This window comes from Vitis vinifera, chromosome 5 (genome assembly GCF_030704535.1).
Source record: "Vitis vinifera cultivar Pinot Noir 40024 chromosome 5, ASM3070453v1".
Taxonomy (NCBI): domain Eukaryota; kingdom Viridiplantae; phylum Streptophyta; class Magnoliopsida; order Vitales; family Vitaceae; genus Vitis; species Vitis vinifera.
Window position 1 is genome coordinate 26,507,329 of NC_081809.1, and position 14,251 is coordinate 26,521,579.

General features: G+C 41.0%; 1 protein-coding gene across 2 annotated transcripts in view; it reads left to right on the forward strand.

Annotated features, from left to right (window-relative positions):
* The window catches only part of LOC100247425 (uncharacterized), a 38,367-nt gene that overhangs the window by 10,549 nt on the left and 13,567 nt on the right, over positions 1-14,251 (forward strand). For both annotated transcript variants that reach the window (XR_785908.3, XM_010652447.3), the window contains exons 5-9: positions 376-442; positions 1,059-1,101; positions 2,679-2,850; positions 2,978-3,076; positions 9,654-9,722. Coding sequence is in view for 1 of the 2 variants with exons in the window: in XM_010652447.3 (XP_010650749.1) it covers positions 376-442; positions 1,059-1,101; positions 2,679-2,850; positions 2,978-3,076; positions 9,654-9,722 (450 nt within the window). In the remaining variant the exon portion in view is untranslated. The remainder of the gene's footprint in view (positions 1-375; positions 443-1,058; positions 1,102-2,678; positions 2,851-2,977; positions 3,077-9,653; positions 9,723-14,251) is intronic.

Sequence of the window (14,251 nt, forward strand, 5' to 3'; positions counted from 1 at the left end):
GAAGGCGGCCTTATGTCTGTCGGGAGATGGGCGCGCGCAGTGGTGTGTGAATGCATTAAGGATAGGGTTAACTGGGTTGAGGTTGGCCGAGTGGTGGCGAGAAAATTAGGGAAGAAAGGCGTAGTCACGATTGTACCATTCTCAGGCGGAAAAGGAGTTTTCTTCGTCGAAACAACAGAGGAAGCTCTCTTTCTCCAAGACTTGAGGAAGTTACGGGTTGAGGGAAGGATTTCAGTACAGATGAGAAGATGGTCGCCGAAGGAAAATGCTTGAAATATGTGTTTGGTTTGTGATTTTCTGATGGAAAATTACTAGAAAAATGATTAGTTAAAGTGTTCATCATTTGAATATATTTTCACTTCTATTACTTTTCAGGTTAAGACCATCAATGACATTGAACTTGAAAAAGAAACAAGAGGGAGTTGTGCAACAGCGTTGGGAGGTAAAATTTTTATTTTGACTAGAAGTTAATGTTTATGTGGACTAAGTTTGGAGCCTTTAGTATTTGTCAATAGGCCAACTAATTTTCAAACTATTGCTCATATTTGTTATCAATTTATCTACTGTATAAAGATATGCCTATACCATTATATAAGGGAGGAACCATGTTCAAACTATTGCTTGAACACGGTTTTTGGCAACTGCTCATGAGGCTAGCTTTGGCCCCACTTTTCAGAACCACTTCCTTTCTATTACTGCTCAATACTACTAAAAAAATAACAACTCCATGTCCTCTGTGTTTTGTTTCTGTTGTTGGTGGTGGTGGTTTGCGCATAGCATGTGCAAGCTTGAAGAGGATTTACCTGTGTCCCATTTGTGGGCTCCTCTAGTCATGGTTCTTGTTTTGATGAGAGGGTTTCTAATTTATGGTTGTAGCTTTATAGGCTCCAGAGAGTTATTATTTAAGCTCAGGACCTGATAGTTTGTTCGATTCTATTTATTTTATTGGCTGATTTTAGAACCTAATATTCACCCTCTTTTGTGCATGTGCATCTTTAAAATCTCAACAAGAACGCATATGGTTGGAACTAATGCATTAGTTAATTTCTCTTATGCAGATGGGTATTGAGCCATGTCTTGCAATTGATTTTGAGATTAAAGATATCCTAATCATTTAGTTTGTGATACTATATTTTTATCTCTACTGTAATCTGTGTTACTTCTAATTTGCACTTCCTATGTCTTCTTCATTTTGAAGTCCATTATACCATGCTTATGTCCTACTGGAGGAGTTTATATGTAACATACATGGACCCTCTATGTAAAACTTAGCTATTATCACATAATTTACTCTAATCTGTTATCTGAGAATGAAAGGGAAAACAAAATGAATTTGTATGATCTCTACTTCTCTTTAGGCTAGCCACTAATGCATAAAAAGCATGAACTTGGTAGTCTCTAGTTCTATGAACTAGTCAATAATTCATAATTTCTATAAACTTTGCTCCTAAAGAGTTCAATAGAAACATCTATGTCTTTTTTCAAGTCATATGAATTATTCATAAAAGCTTCTCACACATTGACTTTGCACCATACATCCTAGTTCAATTAGGAATTAACTCCTATGAAGATAAATGAGGATATTAAATTCAATTGATTTGCTAGTGAATTGGAAGAAAAAATAGAGAAGAGAGGTAAAGAAAGAGAGGAGATGAGACACCTGGATGCTAGAGACTGCGAATTCTTTATCTCTTTACAATATAATAATATATAGTTGCTTATATCGGTAAAAATGCATCATCTTTACAATATATAGTTGCTTATATTGATAAAGATGCATACGTATCCCCATCACTTAACTATAAAGGCTGGATTCAAATGATAAAGACTATATCAAGCATGTGCATAACATCACATATGACCAGTTTTTCTCGAATACCACTGAAACTTCTTGTCACCCCTTTGGTTAAAACATCAAGATATTTCTACCTTCATTCACGAAAATGTCTACAAATTATAACATTGCGTAACTTCTTAATTGAATGGTGGGCCACCTATATATGTTTCATTGTGTCGTGTTGAGCTGGATTATGAGTAATATTATTTGCTGCTTCATTGTACAATTCAATTCATGGGCATTTTTCCTGATGTAAATCCCAACTCTTTGTAGCTTGAAATCTTCTTTTGGGGTCAAGTGATCTAGCTAACCAAAGTTGTTGAAATCGTCTACCTTCAAATATGGTTAACACACACACACACACATCCCAAAAGAAACAAAAAAAATAAAAATAAAACTCATAATAATAAATCTAACAAAAAAAAAAAAAAAAAATCTTAGAGAAAACTTTGAATGTGGTGGAATCTTGAAGAGCCTCTCTAAGGTGAGAGGGTTAAGGAGCATGCATGCATAGATTACAATGCAGTTTTGGATGATGCCAATGATTCCTATATTGAATGCTGGATTATAATTGGAAGCATATCTAGGCAATCAATGTTTGTCTACACTATTCACTTCTATCTAATTATCCTTTCCTTTGAGTGATATTATTACTTATCTTCTGTGGCTTTTGGTTCATTTTAATGTTTTTACTGGCCAATAAAACTTTGAAGTATTGGTAAAAGGATTAGTTGATATATTTTCTTACTGATTGCATAAAGCAGAAAAATCTTTAAATATCTCAGCCTATTTTGTGCACCTTTTTTGTTCTTTTTGTTTGTATGGTACTTAACATTCACACAGATTCCTAAGAAAGTAAATTGGGAGCAATACATACCCAAGGGCTCTGAACAGTGGGAGTGGCAGATGGCTGTATCTAATCTGTTTGATGAGCGGCCTATATGGCCCAAAGGTGCACTGACTGAACGCTTGCTTGATAAAGGTCTAAATGTTGGAGATTATACACTTAGAAGGTATTCTTCCCAGAAACTTGTCCTTTGGTGTAATTAAAGTTTTTGATAGAGTGGTTGTTATAATTGAATTTTGTCATTTGGCTATTTCTAATGTTTGCTATGGCCTTGCATTCATCTGATTTTACAGGCTTCTGTTTAGAACTGCATACTACTTTTCAAATGGACCCTTCCTGAGATTTTGGATCAGAAAAGGATATGATCCTCGGAAAAATCCTGATTCTTGCATGTGAGAATTCTAGCTGAATAAAATTCTATTGCTTCTCAGTGCAGTTGTCCTTTTCTTTTTTTCTTCTTTTTGAACATATAGTCTGAATGCTTTTTCTAGATTGGTTTTGACTGCAAATTTTTCTGAACTATAATAAATAATTGGATGAAAATCTTGTATCTTATATTTGATGAGCTGGAATATTGATAGGAGATAGGGTTGGAAGCATAGGCAGATTACATTTCTGCATGGTTTTAAACTGTTGTCACCAAGGTTAAATTGATGCCATTAGGGTATATGTCATTATGTGGAAGGAGGAAGATTAACACTTATTAAGGTACTTTGTCTAGTCTTCGGATTTACTTGGTGTCCATCACTCCTTTTTCTTTAAAGGTTAGATTAGAAATTAGATTTAGCAGGACACTCCATTGGGGCTGGGGCAGGCAGCATTTGGAGAGGACATTTCTTTTAGTAAGTGGTCAACAGTATGTTCAAACAAGGATGAGGGCGGATTGGGCATTGGGGTTTCTCGTAGATTTAAATAAGGTTTGTTGGGTAAGCAGTTGAGGTTTCAAGAATAGAGATTTTCTCTTGCAAAGATGGGGACCAAAAGTGGGGTGCACCCGGAAAGAGAGCCTTGCTAAGGAAGTATGGGTGAGGGTTGTAGGTCTTCCTCTTCATCTTTGGAGTAGGGAGGTTTTTAAGAGAATTGGAGAGTGTTGTGGGGGGTTTGTGGCTGTGGATGAGGAAACTGCTTTCTTCTCCCAGCTGCAGTAGGCTCAGATTTTGGTGAAAGTATCGGGAAAGAAGTGGTCAGGGTCTTTGCAGGTGGAGGCTGGTAACTCTAGTTGGGAGCTTAGCCTGGTGGGAAGCTTCACCGTGGGTGATGCAAACTGAGTCAAGCTCTTGGTTGCAGTTGAGAAAAGGGTGTGAGGTTAAGGATGAAGGCGGGGGAGCTTCATGCGTTGAAGCTAGAGTACGGGAACCTCAATTTGAATTTCAAAACAAGGGGTCAGATGTGCAGGTGGCGTGTGGCAGTGGTCTAAGGACTGCTGACGGTGTAAGGGGAAGGATGACAGTAACTCTTGCAGCGGGCTCCTCAGTGAGTGGGCCTGGGCCTAAGTTTGGTTGTTGGGTGCCTTCAAAAGGCGTGTGTGGGCCGCTTTTAAATGGTGTAACGGGTTGGGCCGAGGGCCTTTCTTCCTTAAGCTCTGCGGTTCCGGGCTAGGGAAAGGAGCCAGAGGAGCCTTTTGGGCCTTTTATTCCTAAGGCCCATCTGGGTCATTTTGGGGAGCCCGTCCCTCCTAGGGCTCCCTTTGAGTTTGTCGGGATTAATGCGGGGTTAGAGTAGGAGCTCCTGGCTGTGGGAGTCGTCGGCGACAAGGTTTCGTCTCTTGGTAGTCTGAAGCTCACCGACAAAGCACTTTTGAACGAAGCATCCAAGTACCCCTTTCACCTCAAACTCCCTATTCTCTCATGGGGGCTTGGGGTTTCTTCTCCTTCTACTCCATTCTTGGGGCTCGATGGTGCTGGGATGGGGAATGAGGGGATTTCCAGTGGGATGTTTGGGGCAGCGGAAGGAGCAAGGAGTAAGGCTCCTTGGGGGGAAGAGAGGTTGGAAGTCTTCTCGGCCCGTGAAGGGTGGAACTTGTCTCCGCGGGAGGCGGGTGGCGGTGCAAGTGGGTCTGAGCTAGCTATAGTTCCTTTTGGAGTGGATTTAGAAAGTTCATTAGCGGAGTCGATGGCCCTTCAACTGGAAGAGGTGGAGGGAGAGGAAGGATGGAGCTCCAGCTGCCTTGCGAAGTTCAGTCGCTGTTTGGGTATGTCGACAATTGGGTTTGAGGAGGAAATTTGTACCTTTTGAGGAGAATGAGGAGGAGAATTGAACAAAAGAGCCAGGACAGGGAGTATACAAAGACGAAGTCTTCGGCTTCAAAATCCAGTAGGGAATTGAAGAAGCTGGAATGGACAGTAAGCTATAAAAGAGCTAGAGTGGCTACCAATGCAGGCAAGTTTGGAGGGGCTTCTGGATTGGGGTGCAAATGAAGATAAGGATTTTATCATGGAATGTCAGAGGAGCAAACGATAGTGATAAGAGAAAAGTCATTAAGTCTGTCATAAAATCCAATAAAGTGGATGTGGTGTGCCTGTAGGAAACTAAAATCAAGGATATGAGTGCGGGGCTTGTCCGCAGTCTTGGGGTGAGAAGACATCTTGACTGGAGAGCAATAAACTTAAGGGGGGCAGCTGGAGGTGTTCTGGTGTTTTGGGACAACATAGTGGTTGAATTGTTGGAGGTGGAAGAAGGGATGTTTACAGTATCATGTCAGTTTAAGAATAGCGTGGATGGGCTGAGGTGGGTGTTCACTGGAGTTTATGGGTCGGTGTGCAGTAGGGATAGAGAGGATTTTTGGGAGGAGCTTGGGTCAATAAAAGGGTTATGGAGAGATCCTTGGTGTGTGGGGGGAGATTTCAATTTGGTCAGATACCCAGAGGAGCGTAGTAGGGGGGGTGGGCTTTCTGCGTCAATGAGGAGATTTACAGAAGTGGTGGAGGATTTGGAGCTAAGTGTCACAAGATGCTTCAAATGACCCTCCCCATGGCTTATATAGGAGGTGAGAAGCTTCTAGAGACCCTTGGAGACATCCACACTTAGCCACTAGTGGGAAGAGTGTGGAAGGTTCTAGAAATGCCTAGAGAAGTCCACACAACTCTACACTATGGTAGAAGGCATGAGAAGGGTCCAAAGCTTTCTAGAGAAATCTAGAAGTCTCTTGAATATTCTAGAATAGTGTAGGACATTCTAGAAGTCTCTTGAATATTCTAGAATAGTGTAGGACATTCTAGAAGTCTCTTGAATATTCTAGAATAGTGTAGGACATTCTAGAATATTCATGAATTGTAAGGAACCCTCCAAGGTTCTAGAGAGTTCCATTGGTGCCTATAAATAGGTGAGGGCCTCATTTGGCCAAGGCACCAAGCAAGTGAGCATCCAAGCACTTGTAAAGGCTTTCTTGAGATAATAAAGCTTCCATTCTTTAAGGAGTTGCCTACCAAGCTTCTTAAGCTTTTGAGTTGCAAGTGTCTTAGCCTAGCAAGCTAAGCATTGGGGAGCAAGGCTGACTTAGCAAGATCAAGCGTCTTGGCTTGTCTAAGTGCCGCACGAGCTTAGTGAACGACTAAGTCCGTGACATAAGGGACTATCCATTATAGGGGGGTCCTTTTACATGGCAAGGCGGGTTAAATAACCAATCCCAGTCTAGGCTTGACAGGTTCTTAGTGATAGATGATTGGGACAAGATGTTCAATGGGGCTGTGCAAGGGATCCTTGCTAGACCAGTTTCTGATCATTTTCCCATTCTTCTAGAAGGTGGAGGTTTGAAGAGGGGTCCTTCACCGTTTAGATTTAAGAACATGTGGCTAGAGGAAAAGGGGTTCATGGATCAGATGAAGAAGTGGTGGGGGAGTTTATCTTTTACCAGGTCTTTCAGCTTTGTTCTGGATGCAAAATTAAGAGCCTTAAAAGAGTTTCTAAAGACTTGGAATAAAGAAGTCTTTGGTTTAATTGATACTAAGAAGAGTGAAGCTCTTAGTCAGGTGGAGTTCTGGGATGAATTGGAGAAACATTCAACTCTGAGTTTGGAGGATTGTGAAGCAAGGAAGGAGGCTAAGGAGGCTTATAAGACTTGGGTGTTGAGGGAAGAAATTTCTTGGAGACAAAGGTCTAGGGAACTGTGGTTGAAGGAGGGGGACAATAACATTAGATTCTTTCATAGGATGGCGAATGTGCATAGCAGAAGAAATTGGTTGTCCAAGTTGAAAGTGGATGACTGTTGGCATACGGAGGAGATTGATTTAAAAAATAATGTGGTGGGGGCGTTTAAAAAGTTGTACGAAGAAGGGGGGTGGTGTCCTGGTGTTGAGGGGCTGTCCTTCATGAGATTAGCTAGCAATGAGGCTGAGGGGTTGGAGATCCCTTTTGCGGAAGGAAAAGTGTTCGCGGCACTTTCAGATTTAGGCAAGGATAAAGCCCCTGGTCCGAATGGCTTTACCATGGCTTTTTGGCTGTTTTGTTGGGACGTAGTGAAGATTGAGATAATGGGTTTTTTCAGGGAATTTCATGAGAGGGGCAGATTTGTTAAATCTTTGAATGCAACTTTCCTGGTCTTAGTTCCAAAGAAGGGAGGGGTAGAAGATCTGAAAGATTTCAGACATATTAGCCTTGTAGGCAACCTTTACAAGTTGTTGGCCAATAGAATTAAAAAGGTGATGGGGAAAGTGATTTCGGAGTCCCAAAATGCCTTTGTGGAAGGTAGACAGATTTTGGATGCAGTTTTGATTGCAAACGAGGCTGTGGACTCAAGGTTGAAAGACAATGTTGGAGGGGTGTTATGCAAGTTGGATATAGAGAAGGCTTATGATCATGTTAGTTGGAGCTTCTTGTTGGCAGTTCTTAAAAAGATGGGTTTTGGGGAGAGATGGATAAAGTGGATAGATTGGTGCATCGCCACAGTGAAATTCTCCGTTTTAATTAATGGTTCTCTATCTGGTTTTTTTCAAAGCTCGAGGGGGTTGAGACAAGGAGATCCCTTATCCCCTTACTTGTTTGTGATAGCCATGGAAGTGTTTAGTAGTATGCTGAGAAGGGCTATTAGTGGGGGCTACTTATCTGGGTGGAGGGTGAGTGGTAAGAGGGGTGAGGGGTTTCAAATCTTGCATTTGTTATTTGCGGACGACACATTGGTATTTTGTGAGGAGTCTTTAGATCAGATGACTTATCTAAGTTGGCTTCTCATGTGGTTTGAGGCGTGTTCAAGGTTGAGAATCAACTTAGAGAAGAGTGAGTTGATCTCGATAGGAAGGGTGCATATTATAAAGGGATTGGCCTTGGAGTTGGGTTGTAAAGTGGGTGAGCTTCCTTCTTGTTATCTAGGATTGCCTTTAGGGGCACCTTTCAATTCATTGGTTGTGTGGGATGGGGTTGAAGAGCATTTTTGCAAAAGGCTTGCTATGTGGAAGAGGCTGTATATATCTGAAGGGGGGAGATTCACCCTAATCAGAAGCACTCTTTCTAGCATGCCTATTTACTTTATGTCTCTCTTCTACTTGCCAAGAAAAGTGAGGTTGAGATTGGAGAAGATTCAGAGGGATTTTCTGTGGGGTGGGGGAGCTCTTGTTCAAAAACATCACCTTGTCAGATGGAACTTGGTTTGCTTGGTAAAAAAGAAAGGTGGGCTAGGTGTGAGAAATTTAGCTTTAATGAATAATGTTTTTTTGTGCAAGTGGAATTGGAGGTATGCTAATGAGAGAGAGGCGTTGTGGAGGCGTGTAATTAGCCTCAAGTATGGCGAAGAGGAGGGGGGATGGCGTACTCGGGACGTAATTGGGAGAAACGGTGTTGGACTTTGGAAAGCAATTAGGAAGAAGTGGTGGTTGTTAGATGGCAGGTTAGCTTACCATGTGGGTAATGGGCAAAGAGTGAGATTCTGGAAAGACAAGTGGTGCGGAGATGGGCCACTTTGTGAGTCCTTCTCCTCTCTTTTCTCCATGTCCATGTCTAAGAATGCTTGGGTTTCGGAGGTTTGGAACCCTGTTGGAGATGAGGATGGTTGGACTTCTCTTTTTGCAAGGGCATTTAATGATTGGGAGATCGATTTGGTGGAGTGTTTGTTATAGAATATCCATGCATTTAGGGTTCAAAGGGAGGAGGAAGATAAAGTGATTTGGACAACTTCAAATGATGGTGCTTTCACAGTTAAGTCTCTTTATTCTATGTTGGAGAGGGGGGGATCTTCTATGTTCCCTAGCGAAAGAGTTTGGAGGGTAAGAGTGCCTCCAAAGGTAGCTTTCTTTGCTTGGGAGGCGTCTTGGGGTAAAGTCTTAACTTTGGAGCAACTTCAAGAAGGGGGTTCTCTTTGGCAAATAGGTGCTTTCTTTGTCTATCCGAAGCAGAATCAGTGGATCATCTCTTACTTCATTGTGTCAAGACGCGGGTCCTGTGGAACCTTCTTTTCTCCCTTTTTGGTGTATCTTGAACTCTTTCGTGTATAGTGATGGCAGCCCTTCTTGGATGGAATGGAGGGTTTGTGGGGAAAAGGCGCAAGAGGGCTTGGTAAATGGCTCCTTTATGTATTTTTTGGTCAGTATGGAAGGAGAGGAATAGAATAGCGTTTGGGAATGAGGAACTCTCGCTTCAAAGGTTGAAATATTATTTTTTAAGTAATCTTTGGTCTTGGGTCAGGGTTTCCTTAGTAGAGAGCCCTTATTCTCTTGTAAGTTTTTTAGACTGGATAGGTTCCTAGTTAGGGAAGGTGGTGTGTATACTCCCTGTATACTTCGAGGGCACTGACTTTTTGGTGTTTCCTCTTTTTGATTAATATACTTTCTTCTTACTTATCAAAAAAAAAAACAATCACCTTGATGCTATAATAGTGATTCATGATATAGTTTACTCTGTTATTTGTTACTGAATAATATATGTATTTGTTACAGGTTATTTGTTTTATGATTACACTTTTTAAGTATTTATCTGAATTAGAGAAGGCTTTGGGACTCTTTATTTGATTGATGCTTACTTTTTGAAGACATGCTTTGGCAGATATCAGAGAATAGATTTTCGAGTACCACCATCCTTACGAAGTTATTGTGATGCTAATGCAGCCAATGGGTAAGTTTTCTTTTACAAATCATTTGCCTTTTTCAGATAATAAAATTTTGTACTGTTCTTTATCATTTAATGTGATCTAGACTTGAATTCAATGACTACGCTTCATCCTAATGGTAGTTCAAACAAAATTCATTGTGATGCTAACATGGCCAACAAAATTCTTTATGGAGGTGATGAGTTTGAACCTCACAAATGTTTTATTTCCCTCAATTTATTAAGTTGATGTGCAAGAGCAAAAAATAAGATTACTCTCTCTAAAGTAGGGTGTTAGGGCTAAATCCCAAATAAGCTTGATATGCATTATTGGCCAACTACTTTATAGCTTCAAATTTTGGGTCAAATTGGTAGCTTAGCAGCCTTAATCCAAAGAGAATGGAAAAGCTAGCCAAAGAGAGGCAATCACTTATCTAGTTACACCATTTCCAACCAAAACATTGAGGTACTATGACATGATCTAGAAAATCCCATTCAATATGAATATGGGCCATCTAAGAATCATTTTGCGCACCATTTCTTCCTCATCATAGTGTCTTTTCTAGTCAAGGATTTCATTAGCCATCAACACAGCATCTATTACTTGTGTACCCTTAACCAAGTCCCCTTGAGTGGGAGAGATGGTGTTAGGGAGCACCTCACAAATATGGTTATCAGCAGGAACCTTATTGATGATTTTGTGTAGACTCAACAGTAGACTAAAGCTCGGTTTTGTGTAGTTGTAGCTTCTGATGAAGTCCTTTAAAAAGATCTTTACATGGAAGAACTTACTGAAAAGAGATTTGTTAGTGTTCATCACTAAATCTTTAGGACTATTAATATGGATGACTTTGAGATTAAAAAAATAAACATCCATATGAAATTTTTTCTTAAGTACTAGTTTCTTGCATTCCTTCTGGTAAAAAACTAATGTGTTATAACTTTATTGGAAGTGCTTTTAAGCCCTAATGTGTTCAACTCAAAGGGCTAGCTAAAAATAGGATAAAAAAGTTTTATTTGTCAAAAATTCTTTCAAGTTTTCCAAACGGTGTGCCAAGCAGGGTTTTATAGGTCCAAAGTCTTCTCCTCAGGATCAAGCATCATAGAAATGGAGTTTGTCCTGCAATTTGTATTTTGATGCATATTAAAAAGTCACATGCTTTCTGGTAGTGCATTGGCCAGTACAGGTGCTCATTAGTATGTTAATGGAGAATTCATGATGCTGTTAACTTCAGTTATGAACATGTTAATACTCTGTAGTGTTTGATTGGAATTTCCTTACGGTTTTATCGTTTTATTTCTCCTCCCCATTCAATCAGTAGTTTAGAAATACAGTTATGGATTTTTTGCTAAATGATTTTGGTGCTTTAAATCAAGGAGTAAAGATGGAGCAATTTTGTTTTGTTTTATTTTGTTTGTTTGTTTGTTTGTTTTTAATTTTTAAAATTTTGTGTCTATTATTATTGTTTTCACGTGTAAAAAAACACATGGTGTTTTATGGATGCTTTTTTGTTGCTAAGGTGTAAACTAAATTTTCCTTCTCTTTGGCAGGTTCTTCCCTTGATTATCCTTGGTTTTAGAAATTGTGATTTGTTTTTTCTGTAACTAATAGAATATTATGTTTTCAGTTTTCACACATTTGAAATATTAGTTAAAGTAGAAGGAAAAGTTGTCAGACAAATATGAAAGTTCCACAATATTTTTATTTTATATAGGGACCACAGTTACATTAATTCCCACCTTCAGTATTCCTGATGTCTCCTTATAACCTGTAGTCCTCAATCAACAGTTTCAATCCAAATTGTCTCCTTGTATTTAGTAGCAGAGGTTGCTTTGGTTGGTTTGTGCTTTCACTAAAGACAGGGTTGTTGAAGAGAAGACTGGCTTGTTTTCATTTTTTCAAGAAGAGTATTGGTGATTTTTAGGCAGAACATTCATAAGATTAGTTTTGAAATGGGTGTGAATAGGAAGACAAGTGACTGAAGATGGGCAAATTGGGGAATACCTAGAAGCAACCCAATAGGTAACAAATAAGGTGGCTGAAATATGTGTTAAATTGGATGGTTACAAAGATGGCCAAACAGCGTGTTATTGAGAATAGTTTTGAGAATTGGTCATTATTGTGAGGGGAGTGAATGCTTTAATTGAATATATGGCTTTTGACAACAAATTTTGGTTTGTTTCTCTATAATAATTGAGAAAGTAAGCATTTTATTAATTTTCTTCTTTTTCGTAAACTAGAAAAATTGTAATATAATAAGAGCTCATCGCAAAAAAAAGGGGTACAATCCCATGCACACAGATAATATACAAGGGATGCAGAGAATCACAGTTTTGTAATGTCAACACAGGTATATTAAGTGAAGTTGAAGAGTTTGGGTATCACTGGTCCAAAACAAACATAAAGAAGTCATACTCCAAATTAGTCTGCATTTGTTTCCAAAAAAATTGTCATGTCACATAAGCAATACTTCTCTTACTGGATGGAGCAGAACCCACACCGTGCTAAATTGGGGGAGAACCGAAGAGCAGAAAATAGAAGCTGGATTACAATGGATGAGAATGTGCTCTATTGATTCTATCTTGTTTACAAAGACAACAATTTATCATACTCCAATCTCTCTTCAAAACTTCTGATGCCTGAACCTTCATAGCCCAAAAGGGCCCCTTCTAGGTTACATCACACCTTCTTAGGATAACAGAAGGCTACAAGTAATAGATTGAGAGATTAGGAGAGTGCTTTTCAACAATTCCATTTTGTCATCCTTAGACAAAACTTGTCTTTTCCAAGTTGTCAGCCACTTTTTAAACCCTTCCTTGGCCTAAACTGAGGACTTGAATTTTGCGCCAAGAGGCAAGCCCAGATAATTAGAGGGCAAACTGCTTATTCTGCATCCCAGTCTGGTGGCTAACAACTCCACCTTCCTCACATTTCCTACCGAAATAAGCTCACTTTTCATTAAACTAATCTTTTGAGTCCAGGACTACTTAAAACCACAACACCCAAATTATGTGTAACAATTATTCCCTCAGCCTCACAAAACAATAGTCTCATATGCAATCAAGTAGTGCCATGTGTAAAAAACCACGGTGAAATGGTGCTAAGGGGAGGTAGTAGTCGGTTTGTGGTGGAGTCTAAGTGGTTTGAGATTGTGATTGAGGAGTTGGGTGGGAGGTTGAAAGGCTGCATTTGGGAGAGAAGTAGGGGTTTTGAGTCTTGGATTAGATTTGGGGAGGCTAGTCTTCGTTGTCTTTTGGAAGGCGTTGAAACCTGTTGTAGAGAGGTGGATGATCAAAGATGGGCTATTGAATGGGTGGAGGGTAACAGAAAGTTTAGAATGGAGCGTCGGTTGAACAAGGCTGGGAGGTTCATCCTATGCTCTGTTCGAGATATGGAAGCAAAAAGATACAGCATTATCTTCCCTGAAGGGAAGGGTCAGGCCAGTGGATGGAACTCTTTGGCTGTGAGGTTGAGAGGTCTTGGAGTGACTCCGACAGAAGGATTAAAGATATCCAATGTGCCAGAGTTTCCGGTGAAGCCGAAGGGAGTCCTGAAGGTTCAGTGGAAGGAAAAGGGGGTGGAAATGAAGTCTTTTGCAGAAGCTGTTAATTCGTCACCGAGAAGGGCGGGTGAGTCAGTGTGGTTAGAGGTAGGGGAAAATGAGGTGCGTGGTAGACTAGAGCATCTGAAACATTGTCTAATAGGGAGATGGGGTTCTGTTTCAGTTCCTCCACCTGAGTTGGATTTGGTTAGGAGTTGGACCCGTCAGTCTTGGGAGGTTAAGGGGAAGTTGTCGATTGCCGCGTTGGGCAGGGGTATTATGTTGTTCGAATTCGATCAGGCTCAAGAGGCTGAGCGTGTTTTGGCCAGAGGCAAAAGAAGCCTTAAGGATAATTGGCTTATCCTGGACAAATGGAATCCGGAGGTGGGGTGTTCCTTAAAGAATCCCAATGCCGTAGAGACATGGGTGAGGGTGGTCGGGCTCCCGCTCCATTTCTGGTGTTTTGAGGTGTTTAAAAGTATTGGAGATGGGTGCGGAGGATTTATAGCAGTGGATGAAGGTACCAAATCCATGTCTGAGCTGCAATGGGCGAGGATTTTGGTGAAGCGTGTGGATTGGGAGGTCCCGAGCTCAGTTCATATTGCTTTGGGGACGGGGTGCTTTGCCCTTCATCTATGGTGGGAGTCTGCTCCCTGGTTTTCGCAGGTGGTTCCGGCGGGAAGCTCCTCCGGGAAGGGCGGGTTAAGGGCAGGTGAAGAAGCTGATGTGCCTCTCCGGGTGGCTTGCTGTGGGAGTCAAAGGAAGGGGATGGAGCAGTTGGGGATGGAGCAGTTGGGGCTGCAGGTGGAGGCACGAGACGTGGCGTGTAATGGAGAAAAAACTCTCTTTCCCTCTGTTGAAGCCTCTGCAGATGGGACTGTTGAGAGGAGATGGGCTGGTGGCCAAGCCGTCCTAGTGGGAAGGGGTAGGGAGTCCTCTCCCATCAGTTTGGTCAACTGCGGAAGGGGGCTGGCAGGCCCAAGCATGAGCTCTGGCCCTTCAGGTCTCTGCTGT